Below are 25,386 nucleotides of genomic sequence, written 5' to 3' on the forward strand. Positions count from 1 at the left end.
GATGGGGGGGTACATTTGGCCAAGAAGTGGGATGTGGAACAGTGAAGTGACAAAGCCCCTGAGACACCGTGTCATCATCCTGTGCCTGGCTGAGCAGAGAGATGTCTTTGTGACTTGGACAAAGACTGAGTTTCTGCAGGCAGCCAATTGCATTTGCCAGCTACACTTTTCTTTCCTTTTAAAGTGCCACAGTGAGCAGATGACATGTAAAAATTGTTACTGGCTTAGCAAAATGTGTGTGTGTGTGCTCCCAGGAGCTGTCAAGGCTTCATCTGCACAGACACGATTCTCATGGCTGGCAGCAGCGTCTCCTTCCCTCCCTGGTGCGAGCTAGAAACTGGAGTCACCTCACTCATTCCTGGCTCTCCCAATTTTACTTCTCCCAGAACAATGCTGTGGGGTTGTGGCAAAGATGGGGACTCTGACCTGCTCGTTATGCCCCTCTCAGGCCTGCCTGGTGCCCACCCCTGAGACGGCCCGGGTGCGGTACTTCCTGGACAGGCTCCTGCAGCACCAGCGCCCGGTGATGCTGGTGGGCACGGCTGGCACGGGGAAGTCTGTGCTGGTGAGCAACAAGCTCTCCTCACTGGACATGGATGCATACATGGTGAAGAAGGTCCCTTTTAACTACTACACCACCTCTGCTATGCTGCAAGGTAAGGCAGTGGCTGACCCACGGGACTGCTGGCTGGGGGTTGCTGGATACCCAGGGTGTCCGATGGGGTTTGGAGCGGGACGTGCTCTGGGTAATTGGTGAGCACTGGTGCCTCTGCAGGCTCTTAAGTCCCCTTGTGAAACTCCCAGGTCAGCAGACTCCTGGTTTTCTGGAAGATGTTTTCCAGCATGAGGATTTGAATGCTGAACACCGTGACTCTGGTTCAGGGCTGTGCCAAAGCACATGCTTTAACCTGCTGCCATTCTGCTTGTCATGCAGCCCAGACTGGACTTCAGATGTGTCTTTAATACTTTTGAATTTAAGCCTGTGCTGAACAGGATGGGTTTCTGGACTAGAATCCAAACTGTCTTCAGGGGCAATGACAGGAATTGCATCCCAATTAGCAGTGAGGATGGTGCTAATGGGTGTGTGCAGGCTGTGAAGCCAGGGCTGCCCCTTCCTGGGACTGTCCTCCATGTCCTGCCATGCTCCCACAGAGCAGGTCCCACACCCCCACCACCCCAGGGGGTTCAGGCCTTGCTGACCTTGGGGACCTCAGAGCCCTGGGGAATTTCTGGCCTGTAAGAATGTTGCTGGTGAGAATTTTGGCACGTCAGTGGAAAATGAACCTTGGGACTAAGATAAGGTCAATTTTGCCCAGTAGTCTTTTCAGAGGTGAAGAAAAAGTAAGGAGTCCTTGAAAAGCTGCTAATTTTGGACTCATGTTTTCGCTTTGTGTTGATGTGAAGAGAAAGAAGAACTTTTTACATGTATTTATTAACCAGGAACGAAACAACCTGGCTTGCTTTGAGTTGAATAATAGCTATGGGTGAGCAGAAAGCAAAATGCTTCCTTTGTGTAGCTTGTTTATTTGACCCAAATGGCCTGAAATCCTTTTGCTCACCCAGCCCCATACAGCACCACCATCTGTGAGGCATTGGTGAGACCAAGGGTCTAACCCTCACCATCTGGGCTGTTCCTGGCCAAGCAGGGTTGGGCAGAGTTGTTCTGGCAGCCCAGGTTGGTGCTGAGGGCACTGAACAACTGGGGCTTGGTCAGTGCTCTGCCAGGCTCCCAACACCACAAACATTTTGAGAGAGATATCAGGGCTTCGGATTGTCCTCTGGGATGGATCTGCTTGCAGAGAGGTGACAGCACAGGCTCAACCCGTGCTGTGTAACCTGGGGCTGAGTTGTGGAGCCAACACTGGAGCTTTCTGGGGCAGGTTCTCAGAGTTCCTGGGCCTGGTGCCCACCCTCCCAGATCTCCTGCCTGCCAGCCCAGCCCCACATGCTGCCCACACCTCTGCCCACAGTGTGGATGCCAATTATTTGGGTTACATGTCCTTCAAGCAGACAAATGGGTGAAATCTCACCTTTTTGGTGAGGTGGGGTGGTTAGAGCCTCCCTCTCCCCCTCCCAGGTGCCCCTTTTCCTTTCCTCATTGTGTGGGGTCTCTATGAAACACCCTTGAACTAGGAAATATTATGCCTGTCTGTCCATCCAGCTGCCTGGTGGGGGATGTTGGCTCCTTGATCTCCATCTGGATGGGATGGTTGGTGAGATGGGCACAGGCAGCCCTGGCCAGGGGACCCTGTTTGCTCTGCCCTGAGCTACAGGCTGAGATGGCAACTTGCCTCCTCTGCAGAGAGGAGCAAATCATGTGGCAGGGGGATGAAGATGTGGCTGTGAGGTTTGACTTGGGAAGCATGATGTTTGCTGCTTGCCATGGTTCCCTGCTGCTCATTTTTTACAGTTAATTTTTCCCTTTTTTTTTTTGCAGTTTCTCAGTTGGCATTTTTTTTCCCCTCAGCAGGCACCTCCTTGAATTTGCAAAACACGAATACAAAGCAGGTTTTGAGTTATCTTTTTTTACTTAGAACCCTGAAAGCCAGCAATTTCTTAGATAAGGTGCAGAGACTTAGAAGGTGCAGAGCATGTGCTCTTCAGGGGAAGCAGATGCTCAAAGCATCCTTCCAGACTCTGTGGCTTACAGAAAGGGGGGGTTAAAAGGAGCCAGACCTTCTGTCTGGCCAAGCTTGGGGGTTTTCTTTGGTGTGTTGTGACTCACTGCAACTTTCTGTGGCATTTGTTGCTCTCAACTCATTACCCTGGACTCTGCACTGCTGCTCTCTCCTCCCTGCCCTCTTGGACCTTTGCTCCTCCATCAGAGGTGGCCCTGACTCCTGTCATTCAGCACCTTTCCACTCCACATCTACCTTGAGAAAACTGCAAGAAATCATTGTTTTAATTGTTTTTTGGGGGGTTGTTTTCCACCCCCCTTCTCTGATCAACAGCCAGCAGGCAAGGGGAGTTGCACTCATTGAGTCTCTTTGCAGTGACTGTTTCTTTCAGGTGCTAATTGGAGTAATTCAGGATCTCAGAGGCAGAGACTTGGACCCTTCATTATCATTGTGAGAAATGGCTTTGAATTAAAATGCAACTTTCACCAACATGTCACTTGATCCCCAGTAATTGCCTTTCAATGTGATGAATCTCCTGCAGACTTGTTTAACCTCAAAAAGGGCTGATTTTATATGTTAATTAAGGACTAATTAAATTTAAATTAAATGCTTATTTGAAACACTTAATTTAACTTGCTACCAGAAATTTCAAATATTGTGGTTGTACTGAAGGGGGAGAGAGACTCTACTGAAGAAAGATCCATCATTTTTTTGTCCACACAATTCATTCCTTGGTGGAGCAACTTGTCTCTGCCAGGAAATCAGCTGCATTTTGAGGAGTGGGAAAGACAAGCTGTCTGCAAGGCACTGAAGCAGTGATAAAAAAAAAGGTGTTTTAAAAGATTTGTGGTCTGAAAAAAAGCAGAATATAACTCTTCCTTAGTAACTTTGGCACGTGTGGCTTAAGGGTACATTTTGACAAGGAGGTTTTTATTAAAATGCCCAGTCCTGTTTCACAATCAACCCCTCCAGTGCTACAGGCTTGGGGAGGAGTGGCTGGAGAGCAGCCCAGCAGAGAGGGAACTGGGAGCACTGGGTGACAACTGGTTAGACATGAGCCAGCAGTGTGCACAGGTGGCCTGGAAAGCATCCTGGCTTGTATCAGGGATGCTGTGGCCAGCAGGAGAAGGGATGTGATTGTCCCCCTGTGCTCAGCACTGGGGAGGTCTCACCTGCAGTCCTGGGGGCAGTTCTCACTGCAAGAAGGACCTGGAGGTGCTGGGGCAGGTCCAGAGGAGACAATGAGAAGGGACCAGAGGGAAGTTTGATGAGGAGAGGCTGAGGGAGCTGGGGTTGATCAGCCTGGAGAAGAGGAGACTCAGGGGGGACCTTCTCACTCTCTACAACCACCTGAAGGGAGGTTTAGTCAGGGGGGTCTGGGCTCTTCTCCCAGGCAACCAGTGGCAGGATGAGACGGGCTGGCCTGAAGCTGCTCCAGGGGAGGTTTAGGTTGGATATTAAGAAGCACTTCCTCATGGAAAGGGTGATGAGACATTGGGATGGACTGCCCAGGGCAGTTGTGGAGGCACCACCCCTGGATGTGTTTAAGGAAAGACTGGATGTGGCAAGTTGTGTGGACCAGAATCCCCTCAGCAAGCCAGATTTTTTTTAAAAAGTCACACAGAAGGGATTCAAAAGTCTTTATGTCATGCTACAAGCTTTTGTTGGGTCAGAAGCAAACCTGGTTTTTAGGAGACTTAGCTTGGCCACGTTCTGTTCGATAGGAGGAATGAAGAGCTGTCTGGTTTGGGTTGAGTCAGACCAGAGAGCTGCCCAAGGGTCCCTGCCAGCCCCAGGCAGGGGTCCCTGCTGCTTGACAGCCACAGCCTGGTGACAGCCACAGCCTGGTGACAGCCACCCCAGCTGCACACAGCACAGCTTTGAGCTGCCTTGGGAGACGGTTTTTATTTTACAGCAACACCTGGTGGCTCAGCTTTGCACCTCTGCCTCCATGCAGGTGTGCTTGAGAAGCCTCTGGATAAAAAAGCTGGCAGAAATTATGGCCCTCCAGGGACCAAGAAGCTTATCTACTTCATCGATGACCTGAACATGCCCCAGGTGGATGCTTATGGCACCGTGCAGCCCCACACCCTCCTCAGGCAGCACCTGGACTATGGCCACTGGTAGGAGGCTGCTTGGGCTTGGGCAGCTGAGACCTTGTTGTTCAGCTCCAGTGTTGGGGAGGGGGTTTGGGGGAGGTCAAAGCACAGTTCCCATCCTGTGTCTGCCATCCCAGCTGCCTGGGTTGGGCTGGGCCATGGTTGGCTCTGGGGGAACCAGGGTATCCTCAGCACACAAAGCCCCTTTTTCAGAGCCTGGCTGGGAGGAGCTTTGCTCTGCTCCTGCTTGATCTGTGACTGTGGTCCCAGCACAAAACCTGGGAGGGGAGTGTGACTCAGCCCCAGACCCTGCAATACAGAGGAATTCCATGGATTTGGCTTTAGCCACATGGGATGAACCATCCCTGCTGTGAACACCTGATTTCAGTCAGGCAGCAGCAAACAAGGATTTTCCAAGCAGAGGTGATCTGAAGGGTGAAGTGTCAGTGTTCTGGAAGGACACTGGTGCACTTAGCAGCACAGCCAGCAGCACCGTGTGGGGCAGCAGCCCGGGCAGCCCTCCCTGTGGGGAATGCAGGGCAGGGCTCACAGCCATTTCCAGGCTCCTCAGCTGCCAGCCTGGCTGAGCTTGACCAAAAGCTTCCAAGTGTAGAGACAATAGAGGGGAAGCAGAAACGTTGGGCTGTGGATGTCAGGAAGTTGGGCAGATGGGCTCTGTGGGTTGCATGGGGGCACTAGAGGCTCAGGGGGACACAGTGTGCCATGTGTCCCCTCCTGGGCATGTCCAGGCTTTCTGCCCATGCTCTGAGCAGTGCCCACCAGGCTGTTGCACCCTTGGTGTCCCCTCTGATAGCCAGTGGGGCTGCAGCTCATTCCAGGGATGGTGAGGGGTGGGATGGGCAAAGCTTGCTGCAACCCATGGGAGGTTGGAGAGAGGTGGGAGTCAGTCTCCTCTCCCATGTAACTGGTGATAGGACAAGAGGAAATGGCCTCAAGTTGCACCAGTGGAAGTTTAGTTTGGATATTAGGAGCAATTTCTTCCCCAAAAAGGCTGTCAGGCCCTGGCCCAGGCTGCCCAGGATGGAGTCCCCATCCCTAGAGGGATGTCAAAGCTGTGTAGATGTGGTGCTGAGGGACATGGTTTAGTGGTGGCCTTGGCAGGGCTGGGTAACAGTTGGACTTGAGGGTCTTAAAAGTCTTTTCCAACCAAAATGGTTCTGTGATTCTGTAACCCTTGGGCTGCCCTGGTCCTGGTAGTTAAGCCTGCCAGGGCTGCTCCTGGGACTGCAGCCCAGCCCCACCAGCAGACTCCCATCCTTCATGTGGGCAGCAGCAGGCAGCCCTCTTGCCCCTGTCCCAGGCTGCCCAAACCATGGGCACTCTGACAACTTCCTACCACTTCCATGCAAGTGCCAGGTCCAAGCTGTGGGCTGTGCTCAGCACTTGGCACTACCTGATAGAAATTTGAGCTCCGGGTTGTCGGAGCTGAAAAATCTCCACCAAGAGCAGGACTTCTCCTTGCCAGCCTGTGCACAGGCAAGATGCAGAACTTAACCCCACTGAAGATGTGTCCCTGGGAATGTGACAGCTGATGCTCTCAGGCTGTGCTCACCCTGAGGCTGCTCCTGCTTTGCCCCAAGGTACGACAGGACCAAGCTGGTGCTGAAGGAGATCATGAATGTGCAGTACGTGTCCTGCATGAATCCCACAGCAGGGAGTTTCACCATCAACCCACGTCTGCAGGTAAAGCTCTGTGCAATGCCAGGCACACCCCTGGTTTTATTTTTGGGTGGCTTATTGAAGTGAAGAGACCAGAGAAAAATCACTGTTAGGTCCTGCTGGTATTTTATCAATAGAAATGACACGAATCTGTCAGTGACTCTCACTCTGATGGTGAAGCAGCAGCCTTGCTCCCTTATTCCCTTGTTTGTTTTTCCTCCTCTTTTGTTGCTCAGTCAGAGGCAGAAGTCACAAGTTGCCAGCCAGCTTAACACCTATTTTCAGGAAAGGCTTCATACAGAGCTCTATTTAGCTTGTATTTGCCTTTGGAACATTGTTCAGCAAACCCTTTTAGTTTCTAAAGTTCCCTGGTGGAGCTGGCAGTGTGTGCTCGTGGAAGGGAGGTTGGGGGAAACCCAAACCAACAGAGAAACCCCCAACCCAAACCAGTACAAGTGCTGATGGTGACAGAAGTAGATTTTGAAAGAGATGTTCAATCCTCAGGGCTTCAGTTTTGGGAGCTGTGAGGCCCAACCTGGGTCATAGAGCTGGTTATGATCAGCCCTGAGGTTACCTACCCTTTTCTTCAAGCCACGAGGAAGGAGCAGCAGAGCCTGGTTGGAGGCTGTTTCCTGGGTCTGCAGATCAAAACCACTGAGCAGATCCTGTGGCAGCTGAGGGGGACAGGTGGCAGCCAGAGGGATGATGCCCTTCCCAGCTGCATGGCAGGTGTTTCCCTTGCCATAGGAGGAGAAGGTTGGCACGTGAGCAGTAGTGGAGAAGTACCCTAAGAAATGGGTGCCCATGTAAGAGCAGCTGTAACTCGGTGGGGCAAGTGCTGAAGGGACAGATCCTGCAGGCAGGGACCTGCTGGCCCTTGGTGGAGCCTGGATAGTGGGCAGCAAAATAGGTTCCCTCATGGAGAAACCTCATGGCAAGAGTCAGCCCAGGCCTCTTCAGCAAGAAACTCCATTGTGTCAAAAAGAAGCATCCCATGGCTGGAAAAGAGCATCTCCTCTGTCTTTGCAAGTTCCAAATAAGTAAAGGGGTCTTCTGGGAGACGTCACCTTCCAGGGTCTCTTCCTAACAGAGACAGTAACTGGGCTTTCTCAGGGGTCTTCAGAGCCCTTCAGCTCTTCAGTGGACTGAACTTCCCAGCTGTCCTCTGCTGGGAACTTGGAGGAGGGAAATAGTCTTGTTCAGGTAGACTGCAACTCACAGAACCAGAGCAACCCAGGTTGTTAGGTACCTTGAAAGATCAAAGGTTCCTCTGGTCTGGCCTCTCATGGGAAAGGCAGCTCAGATGAGATTATCTAGCACTGTGCCCAGTTGCATGAAGTCCCCAAGGGCATTTTGCTTGAGAGGTGGTTGCCCATCTCTAATCTTTCCATGTCTTCTTGTCTCTTCTTCAGCGTCACTTCTGTGTCTTTGCTCTCTCCATCCCTGGTCAGGAGGCCTTGGCCAGGATCTATGGCACCGTTTTAATGCAGCACCTGACGAGTGGGGATTTTGCAGGGGCTGTGCAGAAATCAGCTCAGCAGCTGATCTCCCTGGCACTGGGACTGCATCGGAAAGTAGCTGCTACTTTCCTGCCAACAGCTGTCAAGTTCCACTATGTTTTCAACCTGAGAGACTTGGCCAATATCTTCCAGGTAAGTGCAGTTGCTGTCCTGTGGCACTTGGAGCATGAGGCCATGGGAGGATGTGTGTTCCCCTGGCCCAGCAAGTCTTGGTGAGCCAAACACAGTCTCCCACCCAGCTGGGACACAGCATGTGTGTCCTATGAGTAAAGGGACACCTCAGGTTATTCCTTAATTCCTGATTTGATTTTGGATGGATTCCAGAGCCATCACCCCTGGCTTTGAAGAACATCAGAAGCTTATTTACTTTCCAGCCTCCTGTGGTCATTGGGGGGAGGGATGATTAGCTCCAGAAGGAGAGGTAGGTTTAGGTTAAGTTGAAATGTCCCCTGACTGTAGAAGGGACTAACTGAAAGGAGCTTTGGGCTCCTGACTTCAGCACTTGATTTGGTGAGTGTGAGGAAGATGGGGCTGGCTTTGTGAGCCTGTTCCACACGTGTAGATGTGGGGTTATGGGCTCTGACACGGAGTGAAATGGCTTTGTTGCTCTGAAGCAGGTGGTGGTTGCTTAGTGGCTACTGGCCCTGGGGACAGGAGAGCAGTAACTGGTTCCACTGCTCTGCCTGGAGCCAGCACAGCTTGTTGGCCTATACTGGCCTGTCCTCTTAGCATCTCCATGGTCAGGTACTCAGCAGGGATGTGAAGGATGGCATGGAAAGAGCTGATAAATAAATCAAACCCAACTTTGAAGCAAATACCACTGGAGCCAGCTCTGTACCAAGGGGAAGTTGTTCAGGTTTAGAAATGTTTTCTTCCAACAGCAGAGAATTATTTCTTTCCCACCCCCCCACCAGAAATCTCATGCTTTCTTAGCAGTAGGTGCTACTGTTCAAAGAACCTTTCAGAGTTTAAGGCTGATGAATAAACTCTGAGAAAGTTCTCAGCAGCCAAATCCCGAGGTGTGACACACCATGACCTGTGGGAAAAGGCCAGTTTGTAATTTGTCCTTATTAATGTCTGTTTTACAAAGTAGGTACTGAAAGTTCAGTGCTTTGTGATCTGGCCCACCAGACAAGGGTTGAAGTAATGACAGGCAATGGGAAATCCAGGAACAGACCTTGAAAAAGTTAATAACTCCATTGTGTCAAGAAGGAATCAGACCTGTCACTTGTGAGCAGCTAAACATCAGCAGGCTTTGACGTGAGATGTGGGTCATGTGAAATCCTGGCTTCTAGTTAATCTGTGCTTTGAAAGGCAGAGAGAGAGAGAAAGGAAGCATTTCAAGGGGAAGCTTTGATTTAAACTGTGCTCTGCTTGAAAGGTGCAAAGGTTGTGGGATATTAGAGCATGTCCTGCCAGATCTACATGCTGGGCCAGAAGGTGGGAGCGGTGACAGGAGCTCAGGTGGCTTTATCATATGGCTGTAGGAACGAGGGGTCTGGCTCCTTGGTATCATGTTTATTTAACTAGTGGTTCAATTTTTCCTTACCTCTTGCTGTGCATTCTTGATTATTTCCTTACCTTAAATATTCTTGGAGTTTGGAGATCTCCTGATTTCCTGTTTAGCTCTGCTGGAACACAGTTTGTCGTCCTGAAATTGAGTGTGAAAGAACCTCTGGACTCTGGGAATCCATTTCTATGTGTTGCATTTGTTACATCTTCATAAATCCATAATTTAGCCCAAACTCTCTTGCCCAGGCAGAACTAACTTCCAAGTTAGGTCAGGCTGATCAGAGAAGTTTTGCATGTTTCCAAGGCTGGAGTTTCAATAGCCTTTCTGGTCACTGTGAAATCCATTTGCTGGTGAAGTTTATATTTCTTTATTCAATTAGAATTTCACTTGCTGTAATCTGTGTTTGTTTCCTCTTGTCCTTTGGATATGAACCTACAAAAAAAAGTTATCTTGATCTTGTCTAGACCTGTAAAACTCCCCTCTAGAACTCTAGGTGGTTGTGGGCAGCACCAAGATTCCCCTCCACCTTTTCCCTGGGATCAACAAACCTGTTTCTCTCAGCCTCTCCCTGCATGTCCTGTGCTCCACTGTTTTATGGTCTTGGTGGTCTCCATTGGACTCACTCCATTATGTCAATGTCTTTCTTTTACTGGGGGACCCAAAAGTGGACTGAACCTCATACAGCTTTTCTCCAGTCTGTCAAGGTCTCTCCCTTTGATGCAATAACCTCTGTGTGGTCAGAGTCATCTGCAGACCTGCTGAGAGTGCAGTGTCTGGGTGATGGAGGAAGGTACTGAGCAATACTGCCCAGGTTCCAACCCCTGAGGAACACCAGGGTCATTGGCCTCCACTTAGAACCTTGAACCTGGTGGTCCAGCCAGTTCTCCACCCACCTTGCAGTCCATCCACCTGGTCCATGTTCTTTTATAACACTTGGTGTGGTGGCATCTGGGAAAAAGGGAGAAGAAAAACAAAAAAAAAGGGAGGGGAAACAAAACCCCCCCAAAAGCCTGAGAAAGCAAGGCCATCTGGATTTCCTCAGCCTTTGGGAAGGTGGAGAATTGTTGGATATAAAGCTTGGGTGCATAAAACCTTTATCAACTGCCTTTTCATCCCAGACAAACAATCAAATCCTGAGTGCACAAGAGCTGGGGTGCATGGAAGGCATTTGGGGGGTTGCTGGTTTACCAGCTACCCTGGAAATGTACAAGCAGCCAAAGGCAACTGTGAAAGGCACAAACTGTCTGGAAATTGCAGCTGTGGAGGAAACAAGCCCAGAACTGCTGCCCCTGCAGAGGGACCCTGGGCTCTGCCCAGGTCACCAAGGGCCCTGTTTGCAGTCGCCCGTTGGCTCTGGCGTTTGAGGACCCTGGTTGATGTTAACACTGTACCTAAATATTTCAGTAGGGCCTTACAAGCCCAGCTTGATTCCCTTTTTCAAAACTGCCTGACAGCTCTTCTGACAAGGAGTCCTGTGCTAATTGTCTCATTAATAAGCACTCCAAGAACCCGTATCTTAATTGCTGCGGCTAATGAAGAATGAATGAGTTGGCACCTGGTACAAACGTGAGTGTGGCACAGAAGACAACCCGAGAGAGTCAGCAGTGATTCCTTTCAGCAGACAGACATGGGAACTTCCCTGTCTGTCCTTCTGCACCCAGTACCCGTTGCCACTTGGCCTGAGCTGATCAGCCTGATGTCTGTGTTGCTGAAGGTGACTCTAGAATGTGTTTGCTCCAAATGACAGCAAAAAGCCAGAGGGATTTATCTGGACAAATAAAGGTGCTGGTGAAACCAAAGTGAAACAGAGCACCCTGTGCACCCAGGAGATGAAGGCCCGACACACAACATTGGTGGGCTGACCTTGTCAAGCACTGCTTATGTTTGTCCTGGGTAATTGGAATGGTCATCTCTGGGGACCTGAGCATCTATGCTGGGATTCCTTTTTGCCTGGCTAGTCACGTCCTCTCCCTCAGCCAAGTGGGTATTTCTGTGTGTGCTTCTAGTTCAGCTCATTCTCATGGGAAGAGCTAAGAGGAGCTGTGTTTCTGAAGTACCTGGTTCACTGGAGGTGAAAAGGAGTCCAAGGTGACTGTCCTGTTGTCAGACTTTGGCACTTTGCAGGTCTGAGGTTTGGCTCTCTATGTGCAGTGTCTTTCCACGTAAAGGTCAAGGATGTGTTTCTTCCAGGGGTGCCCCTAAGAGTGTGTTAGGGTGCAAAGAGAGAGGAAAATTGAACTCTCTTCAGGGGACCATCTGACCATTTGACTGGGTATTTTCTCTCAAGAGCTACTTGTTACCAAAAATCACTTGGCTGTGTGATGTAGGACTTTTTGGGACTGTGGGCAGTACCAGAGCTGGATCTCACTAGAGAAATCTGAAAGATCCTTTTATTTGTCAGTGGTTTCAGAATAAATCTAGAGCACCTGAACTTAGAGATGAAGAAAATGGCATTTCCTGGAAGCTGGTATTTCATGGAAGGCTTCTGAGGTTTCAGGGAGAACCAGTGGTTTGAAGGGGGGGATACAACTCAAGAGATCTGGCTGGAATATGTGGCTGTGCTAGATGGTTTTTGGAGACCACTCCTGGCCAGGGGATAGTGGTAATGCAGTGTTTGAGGTAATGCTGTGGGCTAGGACTCAGTAATGGAGACCTGGTGGGAATTGTCCTGCCCTGGGCCAGGGCTGTTACCTGCCCATATGGGCTGACATGGCTGGTTGCTCCTCCTCACTGTTTGCAGGGCTCTGATCAGCAGCAGAAACATCTGCTGAGCTCAGCACAGCTGTGGTGGCTGCAGAGCACATGAGGTCCTGCTGGAAGGGCACATGCTCCCTGGCAGGCTGATAGATCATGGGTCCTCTTCAGTTTCCTTGTCATGGAGCCTGGCTGAGGTCAGGTCCTGCCTGGGCAGAGCTGGGCAGCCCATCCTTACCCACATGATGATGCCTGATGACAACACAGCAGGTGAGTCCTGCTGGTGTGAGCAGCTCAGTCCCTGTGCCCATGCCCAACGCCTGTTGTCCCTGGGGGGGTTGTTAAGCTGCTGAGCAGCCTGTCATTCCCAATTATCTGTAATAAATCCCGATCTGAGGAGTCTGGGCCAGAGGGTGATGGTTCCTGCTGCCCCCACAAGCACAGCTGCTCCTCTCAGCCAAGGCTGAGTTGGTCCCACTGCCTTGGTGGGGCAGGGAGGGCTCCCTGACCTGCTGGTGGCTTCTCTGGAGAGGAGGAGGAGCTGAAGGATTTGGCTGAAATACACCCTGAGGACTCAGCAGCCAGAGGGATAAAACTGGTGTTGATGTGGCAAAGGGTGTATCCACTTTCCTTTCACGTTGGCATCACAGATGCAGTGACCCGTGCCCATGTGCCCTTCGTGCTTCCAGCTGCAGACACTTCAGCATCTCCTGGAAGCTCAGCCTCAAACATGGAGCATCCCCATTGCTCTCTGGGGATGCAGCTGGTTCATGGAAGAGTCTGGTAGCTCTGTTGGGAGGAGTGAGGAAGTTCAGGACTGCAAAGGGAAAAAAGGGGAGATGTTCAGGTGTGAAGTTCATAAACTCTTTGCAGCTTTGTGAACTGTGGATTTGCTTCCCTCCAAGGTGGCTTTCCATGTGCTTGCAGCAAGAACACAACAACTTTTGTGGCTTGGGATGTCTTCGGAGTGACTGAGTGGTTTTAATTTAATTTCTTTTCACTTAGGACCCGTTGGGTTTCACCTTCCTCACTTGGAGTTGTCAGCTCATCTCACTAGTTCTTTTGTTCTGAAATAAAGAAAACAACAATTGGCAGCTCTGATAACAAATGTGAAACCCAAACAATTGGAGCCACAGGCCAGTGAGCTGAGAGGCCCTGCTTTACATTGCTCTGAATACATTTGCTATTTTATGTGTAAATAATTAGATGTTAGGAATAAAAGCTTTCTATTTAATTCATGCCATTGAAAACCCTGTGTGCTGTAAATACACTAAGTTATAGATGACACCTCTTTGAAATATAATTATTTTATGCATTTTAATGCAGTTCACAGTAAACACACTGTGATCAGCAGACACCAACTAACATTTCCTGCAGGCAGACTGCAGCTAATTAAAATTAATGGATTAAAAACAGTTAAAATCATCACTGAGAACATTTCCAAACTGTTTTGTTCTCCTTGCCAAAGCACCCACGCCTGGTGTCGGGGTGTGAAAAGCCACATGTGTGGGCTGGTGCCTGAATCTGCATCATGCTCTTGGTTGCTGAGGTGAGGACCATCAGCCCAGGCAGGCTGTGCTGGAGATGCTGCTTGGGCACCAAAATGAGTGTAACAATAGAAACTGCTTTGAGAGTCTGGGGGTAGCAAAGGGGACATTCTCCAGGGGCTTATTGAGAAGTTCAATTACAGAATAACTCTGTAGTTAGAAGGATTCCCCCAGGGCTCAGTTTTGGGACCAGTCTTGTTCAGTATCTCTCTATCAATGATCTAGATGAGGGGATTGAGTGCTTCCTTGGCAAGTTTGCAGATGACACCCAAGTTGGGTGGGAGTGTTGATCTGCTTGAGGGTAAGGAAAGCTCTGCAGAGGGATCTCGACAGGTTGAATTGATGGGCTGAGGTCCATTGCATGAGGTTCTACAAGGCCAAGTGCCTGCATTTTGCTCACAACAACCCCAGACAGTGCTCCAAATTTGGGGCAGAGTGGCTAGAAAGATGTCCAGAGTAAAAGGACCTGGAGGTGTTTGTTGCCAGCCAGCTGAATAAGAGCCAGTGTGTAAGGCCACCAGCATCCTGGCTTGTATGAGGAATAGTGTGGCCAGCAGGAGGAGGGAGGTGATTGTGTCCCTGTACTTGGCACTGATGAGGCCACACCTTGAGCACTGTGTTCAGTTCTGGGCCCCTCACTAGAAGAAAGACACTGAGATGCTGGAGAGTGTCCAGAGGAGAGCTACCAAGCTTTTTTTTTATTATTATATTTTTTTGGAGGGGAGCAGGGGGAGTTGGTGGTTGGACGTGGTGATCTTAGAGGTCTTTTCCAACCATGATGATTTTGTGATTCAGCCTTTTTCTGGTGTGACAACCTGGGTGCTGGGGGTGAGGTGAGTCTCTTTGGGTCAAGATGGGGTTTACTGACTGTCTCTACTCTCCAGGGTCTTCTGTTCTCTACCCCTGAATGTCTGAAGCAACCCCAGGACCTAGTGAAAATCTACCTGCATGAATCAAACCGGGTGTACCGGGATAAGATGGTTGAAGAAAAGGATTTTGGTACCTTTGATAAAATCCAGCTGGAGATGGTGAAGAAATTCTATGATGTAGGTGTTGAAGCTGATGACTCTGATAACAACATACATGCTTATAGGAATAAGTGCTTGGGAAGCACAGTTTGACCCAAGATCTACCCATCTCTCACTGGCATGTAGGACAATGATCTTGCCCAGGGACAAAATCTCTGTCCTCTGCATCCTGGGCTGCCAGTGTTGTGACACGAGTAAGTGGTGCACTCCATAAGGGCACTGGGGAGAGATTTGGGCTCTGGGAATTCATTAAATTCCTTTATTTAAGTGCTTAGAATCTCATGTGGCAAAAGCAGGAAAAGGGGTCAGATTGCAGTTCTTGATGAGAGCAGAGTGCAAGGCAGGCACAAACCCCCAGTGCTTTTCTGTCTTTAAAAAGAGGTTTCAACTGAAAGCTCTGGACCTGCTTTCCTCCAGGCCCAGCAGTGCTGCCCTAGGAATCCCACCAGGACCACTGAAGTGGAGAGCAGTGCAGGCAGCACTTAACCCTCCAGGTCTTGGCATTGTCCACGCAACAGCTTGATGCTGTGGGAATTGCTGTGGGGCTTTTCTGCTGGCCACTCTCCCTGCCTGTAATGAGTTGAGTTTCTGGGAGTTACAGAAAGTTGTCAGAGTGAAAATAGCCAGGATTGGAGCTTTTTACTTTCCTCCTCTTACCCTCCTGTCCTTCTTCCCCCTTTTCCAACATGCAGGTGAAACTATATGGGCATAAAAATGGGGACAGGGTTACAAGGTAAAAGGGGAGAGATTCAGATTAGACATTAGGAAGAAATTATTGCTGTAAGGGTGGTGAGACACTGGCCCAGGTTGCCCAGGGAAGTGGCAGATGCCTCATCCCTGGGAGTGTTGAAGGGCAGGTTGGCTGGGGCTTGGAGCAGCCTGGGCTGCTGGGAGGTGTCCCTGCCCATGCAGGGGGTTGGATCTGGATGATCTTTAAGGTCCCTTCCAACCCAAACCAGCCTGGGATTTGATGATTCTATGAAAGAGGCATGTGCTGGAACACCAGCTTCACTGGGAAAGGTGGGAGGGAGCTGCAGTGGGTTTCTCCTTTTTTTGTTATATACATATATATAAATATGTGTGTGTGTGTATATATATTTATATTGATTGTTTTCTTTGACAGGACATTGAGGAAACTCTTGAGCAGACCAAGCAGATGAACATTTATTGCCATTTTGCTAAGGGCCTTGGGGAACCCAGCTACAGGCCAGTCCCAACCTGGGAGGAGTTGAACCAGGTCCTTATGGAAGCCCTGGACAACTACAATGAAGTCAATGCTGCCATGAGCCTGGTGCTGTTTGAGGATGCTATGTGCCATGTGTAAGGGGGTTTGCTGGCTCTGTGCTCTCATTTATCTGTGCAGATTGGTTTCCTGGAGGATGTAGGTATCTGTAGTTTTAGCTGATGGAGCTGGAGGTGTGCAGAAGCTTCATCTGCCCATGTGGCTTGGCCAGCACAAATACTGCACTGCTTCTGTAGCTGGAGTTTGGAGGGCACTTCTGAAGCCAGGAGGGTGCCTGGGGCTGTCAGACTGCAGATGCTGGTGGTTACGTTAGAGCCTGGCTGCTGTTAAGATGTCTCTGGCCCTTGATGCTCTGCATGTGGCACAAACATTTATTGTAGGTGACAATGTTCAAGTGCTTTATTGTCTTCACTTGACAGCAGCTGCAGGAGAAGTTGCACTGGGATTTCCCTCAAGGCTTTCACAAGGGGCTCAGAGCCACATTTCCACAGGTTCTTAGTGGGATTTTCAAATGTATATCAAGTGAGATGAGGTGCCTTCAGGCTACTCATTTAAATGGACTGAGGCATTTAAACTGCTTTGATCCTTGGGGAATCCTGCTTGCGTTTAGATGCCTGGGGGTCCAGGTGGGTTCCCTTTGGAAACTGGATGTGTGGGACTTCATAAAAACAGCAGGTCTCCAGTTGAGAATTATGGAGCTATTTCCATGTCTGTGCTATAGGCTGAGAGGTGTCCCCCCACCTTGCAAATACCAGTGACACACTTGGGAATCCCAGCAGAGGCAGACTCATTTCTGGGTGCTGAAATGCAGATCTGGCCTTAGATCACTTCAGCAGATGGACCTGCCCTGTAAATCACAGTTGTAGCTGATTTTGTCTGAAAAGATCATGTCAAGAGGTGCAGCTTTGTGACTTTAAGCTAGAAGGAAGCTGCTGCCCTGCTGCACAGCACTGGGAGTCATTTCAGTTCTCACTGGACCTGGCAACAGAAGGCAGTTACTGCTAGGCAGATTTAAGATTAAATAAATATACATATATATTTTATATACATATATATATTTAATATATATTAATATATATATTCTTTATAAATATATATATAAAAAATAAATGAATATATATTTGTTCTCAGCTTCTGTTTGTTGATGTAGTGTACTTTTCCCCTTGTCCTCCCTGCAAAGATGTCCAGGCCTTCACCTTAAAACATTTCTACCCAGCAGGGCTTGACAAACAGAATAAAAAATGGGGCACAGTCTGAATTGCCACCCAACTGGTTTTTTCACCAGCTGTGCCCTTTGCACGGGGCTCAGCAGAGATGGGGATTGATTGCTGACATGTCTCTTAGATTGGCATTTTTTATTCCCTTCAGAACACAATTTCTCTGTGAATAAAATAAGTATTGAAAAGCACCAGGCAGAGCAAAAGAAAAAGACCCTCATTAATGAGACATTTTGAACACTTCTGTTTAGTTGCCGCATCAACCGTATCCTGGAGTCCCCCCAAGGAAATGCTCTCCTGGTTGGTGTAGGAGGCAGTGGGAAGCAGAGCTTAACCAGGTTGGCAGCCTTCATTAGCTCCCTGGAGGTCTTCCAGATCACTTTGAGGAAGGGCTATGGCATCCCTGACCTGAAGGTAGGTGGCTCCTGAGGGTGGACGGGAAGGGAATAAAAAGCAGAACTGAGGGTGGTGAGACCCTGGCCCAGGTTGCCCAGAGAAGCTGTGGCTGCCTCATCCTTGGAAGTGTTGAAGGGGCAGGTTGGATGGGGCTTGGGGCAACCTGCTCTGGTGGGAGGTCCACTCACTTTTCAACCTCCAGGCAGACCTGGCAAACCAGTACCTGAAAGCTGGTGTGAAGAACGTGGGCACCGTGTTCCTCATGACCGACGCGCAGGTGGCAGACGAGCAGTTCCTGGTGCTGGTGAATGACTTCTTAGCATCAGGTACATCTCTCATGGCTTTGGTTTCTCCTCTCCTTCTTTTCAATGTAGTTTTGCTCGTGGTAGCTTCTGTCATCCTGCAGTGTAGAGAGAGGCAGTCTATGAACTAAGCTGGATGATATGTGAGTTAAAAGCAGTGTGAAGGTCTCCCTGGTGAGGGTGCCCTCCATCATCTAGTAGGTTGTTTTATTCCCCTGATGTCTTTTAGCCAGCTTCTAAATACTTTATGGTGTACTGTGTGAAGTTGTTAAATTACAAGTCTGTTGAGATATTGCAGCTGAGGACAGAGCCAAAGGCACATATGGACAGAGACAGAGTTTGACCTATGGATCCCATGTATCCACACTCTAGTTGTCTCATAAAATAAAGTTGTTCCTGGCTAGAATATTTGACAGGAGTGTCTGTGAGTTGGGGGATGATGCACAGGCACCAGATAATCATGTCTGTGTGTCAACTAGCTGCTTCTGCCAGTCCAGTCCTTTTCCTTTTGGTTTTCCTGGATGCCTTTCAGTCTTTGAGCTGTTGCTTGCCAAAGCCATGCAGAATGGTCAGTCTTCAGCCAGTGCCCTGTTGTCCTGCAGAACATGGGACAGGGTGGCTGAGCACCCACCCTGCTGGGTGCTCACAGGAGTGTGCAGCTGTGTCACCAGGACCACAGCAGGTAACTCAGAGCTGGCATATCCCAGACTCCCTGGTAAATCTCTGCTACTTCTGTGTGTCACTTGTCTTAATTATGAGTCGGGAGTGGGAAGATACCAGGTGGCTCAGGTGACCTCCATGGATGGTGAGGGTTGGAGAGCTGACAGCACAGTGGACTCCAGAGCTGACATATGTGGCCCCAAATTGGCCAGATGGTTTCAGCAGCAAACATGCCCTGCCTGTGATCAGTGTGTGACCAGGGGTGGTTGTGGAGGCCAGGGAGTAGCTCCCACCATCTCTTTTGTGGGGTGTAAATGACACAAACATCTCATGACCCCGGGAGATGCTCTGTAGTGTCCTGCAACAAGGGGCAGCCTGGCTGGGGGATGTCCAGGTTGTCCTTTTGGTGGCTTTTCAAGCTGTTGCATTTCCTGTGGTTGCTGTGTGGGGAAGTGGGCACAGCTGGGGGGTCCTCAGGAATCCAGAGCAGGATCACAGCTGGACTGAGGAAGGGACTGTGCAGGGACTGGGACTTCCAGTGACAGGACTGGGTGCTGGCTGGTGGGTCTGGCTGCTCTCTGCTTTCTGTGGGCTTGTTTTTCTTACTGGTTTCACCTCTTAGCATCACCTAAGATGCTAGAACAAAATGCATATTTTAGTCTTTCTAATAAATGAGCAGATTTCTGATTAGCATGTTTTCCTAAGTGATTAGTTGATTATTGACACTATCTCACCCAATAATGAAGATTTCAATCAAACCAGAAGCCAGAAAGGATCTGGTGATAAATTAAAGAACCACTATAAAAATATTAGGTGAGTTACATTTTGACAATCAGCTGCAAAACTAATAACTTGAAAAAGATTTCTAACTTCTAAAATGCTTTGGGGATCTGGGAGTTATTTGACCACTGCTGGAAATGGCTTGAACAGCTGCAGAAATTGCACATGGAAGTAATTAATTTGCAAAGCTATGATTTAATTACCTTGTGCAGCAGAGTAGGTGTCTGATTATTTTTTCTTGGGTAAACTAATGAACACAGGAGATCTGAAAAAAACCCAAAGCAACACCTTTCTGTACTTGGACTCTATTTTATGTTGGTTTCTCTTGTGCTTTTATAGGAAAGTTTGCCCTGACAAGTGTTTGTTTTGCAGCAGAGGGACCTTCTGTGCCCCTTCCCTGCTGCTGGGGCCTGTAGGCACCTGAGGCAATGATTTTCCTCAAGGAAGGGGCTTCCCCAAGGCCCAGAAGAGGGAAGAAGCTGCTTCACTTTGTGCTGAGACTGCAACTGCATCCAGACCAGTAAATCTAAACGTGCCTTCTTCTCTTAGGTGAAATCCCTGATCTCTTCCCTGAAGATGAAGTTGAGAACATCATCAACAGTGTGAGGAATGAAGTGAAAGGTCGGGGGCTGCTGGACTCCAGGGAGAATTGCTGGAAGTTCTTTATAGAGCGTGTTCGACGGCAGCTGAGGGTGAGATGGGCTGGGGGAGGTCAGGTCCTCCCCAGCCACCTGGGTGTAGGGGCATGGGGTGGAGATGGAGATGCCCTGGGCTACCTTGGAGGGAGGTCAGGCTGCAGCCAGAAAGGCTTTTCTGCCCATTCATGACATGATCTATGATTCTTTCAGCAAGTGGTAGGGAAGCACAGGAGATGCTGTCTGTTGTCATCACTCCTTGGGCTTTAGAAAGCTCTGTGGGAGTTGAAAATGTTCTCTTTCAAGAGCTGAGCAGGACCAGCCTTCCCATCTTCAAAGCCATGCACAGGGGGTTAGCTGGGGTGCATCAGGACCCTGATTGTACACCTTGGGCAAGAGGAGTTGGAGCCAAGCTTTGTTCAGTAATGACCAGTGACAGGACAAGGGGCAGTAGGTGCAAACTGGAGCCCAGGAGGTTCCATGGGAATCTCAGGAAGAACTTCTTTGCTGTGAGAGTGCCAGAGCCCTGGGCCAGGCTGCCCAGAGAGGCTGTGGAATCTCCTTCTCTGGAGACATTCCAACCCCCCTGGCCACGTTCCTGTGTGATGTGCTCTGGGTGCCCCTGCTCTGGCAGGGGGTTGGGCTGGGGGAGCTTTCCAGGTCCCTTCCAACCCCTAGGATTCCAGGATTCTGTGAGTTTCCTTCTGGAAAAGGGAGAGCTTATCCTTCCTTGAGAGGGGCTGGGCAGGGAGAAGCTGGTGAGTGAGGGAAGGGGCTGAAGGCTGGAGCAGGAGGAATGGTGCAGTTCTGTGAGTCTCCTTCTGGAAAAGGGAGAGCTTATGCTTCCTTGAGAGAGGGGCTGGGCAGGGAGAGGCTGGTGGGTGAGGGAAGGAGCTGAAGGCTGGAGCAGGAGGAATGGTGCAGGGCTGTGAGGGTGCTGAGCAGCCTCATGGCCAGGCTCTGGAGCAATGCAAGAGAGATTTCCCAGAGCCCCCACAAACTACACGATTTTCTGCAACTCAGAAACTTTTAGCAGCTGTTGGGCTGAAAGAAAAGCCTGAAAAGCAAAGGGCCTGCTGTGCAAAAATGCAATGAGCAGGGAAAACACATTCACAAATGCTTTCATTTCCATTTCTGCTTTATTTTGAGATTTCTCGAGTTTAAACCACTTCTCATTCTGCTAAAAGTAGATTTTGAGTTTGAGCCACCAAAACCCTTTTCAATGCTGGCTTTTGGGGAACAATCCAGTGCTCCTGCCAGGAGAATTTAGGTCCATTCACTTTGGTTCCTGGTTGCACTGCTTGAATCTGGATGCCAGTTCCCTGCTGGGCAAAGCTTTGTACCACGGCAGGAGCAGGGAAGAGAAGTGACATTAAACCCTGGCTGCAGCCTTCAGGGTGTTCCAGGCTTCTGCTCTTGACCATAGCAATGCTGAACACCACTGCTTGTCTTTATTGCAGAGAAAAAAAAAGATGCTTACTGCTAGATTGTGCCTTTTCCAGGCCAGGTTTGCTGGCCTGAAGTACAAGGGCTCAGGAGCTGAGCTGAGGTTGCTGTACTTGTAGCTGGTGGTGTGAGATCTTCCTTTGGAAGTGGCTGGAGGAGCTGGGGTTGGAGGGGTGGAGGAGCTGGGGTTGGAAGGGCTGGAGAAGCTGGGGTTGGAAGGGCTGGAGAAGCTGGGGTTGGAAGGGCTGGAGAAGCTGGGGTTGGAAGGGCTGGAGAAGCTGGGGTTGGAAGGGCTGGAGAAGCTGGGGTTGGAAGGGCTGGAGAAGCTGGGGTTGGAAGGGCTGGAGAAGCTGGGGTTGGAAGGGCTGGAGAAGCTGGGGTTGGAAGGGCTGGAGAAGCTGGGGTTGGAAGGGCTGGAGGAGCTGGGGTTGGAAGGGCTGGAGGAGCTGGGGTTGGAAGGGCTGGAGGAGCTGGGGTTGGAAGGGCTGGAGGAGCTGGGGTTGGAAGGGCTGGAGGAGCTGGGGTTGGAAGGGCTGGAGGAGCTGGGGTTGGAAGGGCTGGAGGAGCTGGGGTTGGAAGGGCTGGAGGAGCTGGGGTTGGAAGGGCTGGAGGAGCTGGGGTTGGAAGGGCTGGAGGAGCTGGGGTTGGAAGGGCTGGAGGAGCTGGGGTTGGAAGGGCTGGAGGAGCTGGGGTTGGAAGGGCTGGAGGGGAGCAGCTGGGGCTGGAGCTGGAAAAGCTGGGGCTGGAGGAGCTGGGGCTGGAAGAGCTGGAGCCTGGGGCCTGCTCCGAGCTGTGTCTTCTCACCTCCTCCTCCCCCGGGCTCCACAGGTCGCGCTCTGCTTCTCGCCCGTGGGCAACAAGCTGCGCGTCCGCAGCACCAGGTTCCCTGCCCTGATCAGCTGCACGGCCATCGACTGGTTCCAGGAGTGGCCACGGGAGGCACTGGAGTCCGTCAGCCTCCGCTTCCTGCGAGAAACAGAAGCCCTGGAGGTGAGCACCTCACCCAGCAGCATCTGCTGGAGCCGTGCAGGGGCTTCAGCTCCTGTGCCATGGGCAGGGGTGGCCACCACTGCCCCGGGCTGCTGGGGCAGCCAGGTGTGACCTCACCCCTCCAGTCAATGGGGGCAGTACTGCAGAGAGGGGCTCCTCACCTTCCTTGCCCCCCAACACTCACCCAAGTCATCACTGGACTTGATCTTAGAGATCTTTTCCAACCTCGAGGATCCGAAGGTTGTTCACAAGGGAGGTGCTGGGAGAACTGCAGTGCATGAAACTTAAACCATGTTGGAAACATGGCCCAGGTTTCCCAGAGGAGCAGGAGCATGGCCATGGGGCCCATGCCCATAGATGTTTGTCCTCCAAGAGGACTGATTGCCAGGGAGATCCCTGCTCTGCTGGCAGGAGGGGCAGCTTGGGATGGGGAACAACCTCATGCTCCTGATGGTTGAAAGGAGCATAAACTGTTCTCTCCACGTGAGTGCCTGTAATTCTGTAGGGCAAAAACCCATCTCAAGTTCTCTCTGATGCCACCCTGCTACTGGCAGAGCCTCACTTCTGTTTCTTTACTTTTTCTGGGTAGGATTTTTGAAGAGTAAAATCTACAGTGTTTCTTTCTTATGAGTGGGCACTTTTCTCCATTTGTACAGAGCAAAGTCCAAATTTATACTTCAAAGGCTGTTATTTTATAGAGCTGAATGCTAGAAAAGATTGCTTGGAGTGAGATAAAGTAAGAGATTTAAAGAAAATAAAATAAAGAGAGGTGTAAAGTACACAAGCCAAGTTATTTTAGAGATAACAAGGATCAGCTTAGATGATAACATCCCATTTCTGCAACAGAATGAAAAGCTAATAAATTCCTTTATACACAGCCCAGCTTTGGGATGTATTTACTTTTTCTCCCTGTCTTCTCATCCTGCCTGTAGGATCCAGTGAAAGAGTCCATCAGCAAATTCATGGCCTATGTCCACACCAGTGTCAACGAGACCTCCCGGCTGTACCTGAGCACCGAGCGGCGGTACAACTACACCACTCCAAAGTCCTTCCTGGAGCAAATCAAACTCTACCAGAATTTGCTGTTGAAAAAGGGCAGGGACTTGCAGGCAAAAATGGAACGACTGGAGAACGGCCTGGAGAAGCTCAAAAGCACCTCTGCCCAGGTGAGCAAACCCTTTTTGGGGTTAAAAGGGGATGTTTTTCCTTGTTTCTGGCAGGCATCTCTGTAGCCTGGTTTGAGGGAGGACTTGACCAGTGGAGACTGTGCAGGGTGTGAAATTTGTGCTAGATTCTGGCTTGAACTGGGTTTCCAAAGGAGCAGAAGTTATACTGGGTACTGGAAAGAAGGAGGGAAGAGGTGTGAATCCAGTCTCTGCTGTTTGGGTGGTGCTAACCCCAAATAGATGAGCATAGTAAGTCAAGTGAAACAGGGACCCAGTTGGCTGGGTGCATCTTTTAATGGTTGTGTCTCAACTGCAGTGCTAAACAGCTTTGAAAGGACAGGAAAGGTGAGGATTTTTTGGAGTTGCACCCAGGAAAAAGCAGGAATTCTTTCAAAGTAAATCCAGCATCCTTTGAAAAAAGGCTGATGTTCATTTTCCTTCCATTATGCTGTCCATCTTTAAGGGAAACTGAGGCATGTCTGCCATGTGGATTAGCCATGCCCAAAATCCCCCTGCTGAGGATTGGCACTGGCACTCCTGTGGTAACAACTTGATGTTGTTCTGAGCATTTCCCAGGCCTCTCTGCAGTGCCTCAAACTGCCTCTCAGAGCTTTGCTCCCTGCATCTGTTGCTGAACTCCCTTTCTTCTCTCCATTTAATTTTCTATTAACTCTTACAAATGTTCGCTTACAAGTTTCTGCTGTGGCAAATGGGCTTCTCCTGAAGCTGCTCTACAGAGGTGCAGGGGGTCGATGTGAATGAAGGTCTGGCAGGATCAACTCCTTCCACCCCTCTGCTCTGGGTCCTCCTGGTGGCATCAGTCACATCTGTCCTGCTTGATGAGATCCATGCCTTACTGAGGGTGATGGATGGGCTTTATTAGTGCCTCTGGACTCTGACAGTCTCCATCTCACTTCCAACAGTGGCTTCCTTCCTGGGGCAGGCCCTGCCTTTGAGGACACAGGAGGGGAGCAGGCATGTTGTATGGCCCTCTGGCAGGTTTCAGCATCTCCTTTGTAAGGATGTGGTTGAGGTTGAACAGCCAGTAGCAGAGAGTGGCTGTCACAGCCAGTGAAGCCCACCAGAGCAGCCCCCCCCACTGCAAAACAGACCTCACATCTACCTCACCTACCTTTGCTGACCTGTGGGGTGCTGCTGGTTTTGATGGAGCAAGATGGGTTAGGTTTGTTTTCCTTGGAAGCAGCTCCTACCAGGGTGACTTTTAGAGAGGAAACAAGTCCTTGTAGTGTCTGCCAAACATCTTCATATGGGTGTTATGTTGACAAGGGTTCTCTGAGAAGCCACAGGGCAGGTGCTGAGCAGTGGTGGGCTGGGGAGGAGATGGAAAGTCACAGCACCTGTGGGTCTTGTAGGTTTTGCTGTTGTAAGAAAGGTAAAAGAAGGCAAAGTTCATGTCTGGTTGGAGCAAGGCTGGGGTGAGAAGTGCCTGTTTGTGAGGTTGATTAAGATGCAGAGCAGTAAGCAAATATGTCAATTTTGAATCTAAAATTAGCACTGGGGACCTAAAATTAAGCACCTAAATTATCAGATATGTGCAACAGTCAAAACTGATGTTGATTTGAAACCAGAGAGTGTGGATATTTAGCAGTATTGGAAATCATACCAGAATGTTCAGTCTTGAATATGGATTGCAAAGTCTGAACTCTACACTCCCCCATGGAGATGGTTGGTCTTGCTGCTGGGGAAGGGACAAGTCTTCTGTCTCACTCAGGTTTGTCATCTCAGGCTTGTGCTCATGGTGCTTGGAAGCTCTACACTGTGGGGCTTTTATTTGCAAAGAAAATGGGGGTTTTGGTACCTGGGTATGAGCTGGTTGTGCCAGAGGTCTGAG

The 25,386-nt window shown here is 50.0% G+C and overlaps 1 protein-coding gene across 1 annotated transcript in view; it reads left to right on the top strand.

Moving 5' to 3' along the window:
• The window catches only part of DNAH9 (dynein, axonemal, heavy chain 9), a 164,944-nt gene that overhangs the window by 53,418 nt on the left and 86,140 nt on the right, over positions 1-25,386 (top strand). Inside the window, 10 exon segments of the mRNA XM_010008230.1 lie at positions 4,576-4,741; positions 6,319-6,421; positions 7,810-8,049; positions 14,556-14,717; positions 15,823-16,019; positions 17,411-17,573; positions 17,758-17,881; positions 19,847-19,989; positions 22,207-22,368; positions 23,301-23,534. Coding sequence (XP_010006532.1) covers positions 4,576-4,741; positions 6,319-6,421; positions 7,810-8,049; positions 14,556-14,717; positions 15,823-16,019; positions 17,411-17,573; positions 17,758-17,881; positions 19,847-19,989; positions 22,207-22,368; positions 23,301-23,534 — 1,694 coding nt within the window.

Source organism: Chaetura pelagica, unplaced genomic scaffold (assembly GCF_000747805.2).
Source record: "Chaetura pelagica isolate M959 unplaced genomic scaffold, ChaPel_1.0 scaffold471, whole genome shotgun sequence".
Taxonomy (NCBI): domain Eukaryota; kingdom Metazoa; phylum Chordata; class Aves; order Apodiformes; family Apodidae; genus Chaetura; species Chaetura pelagica.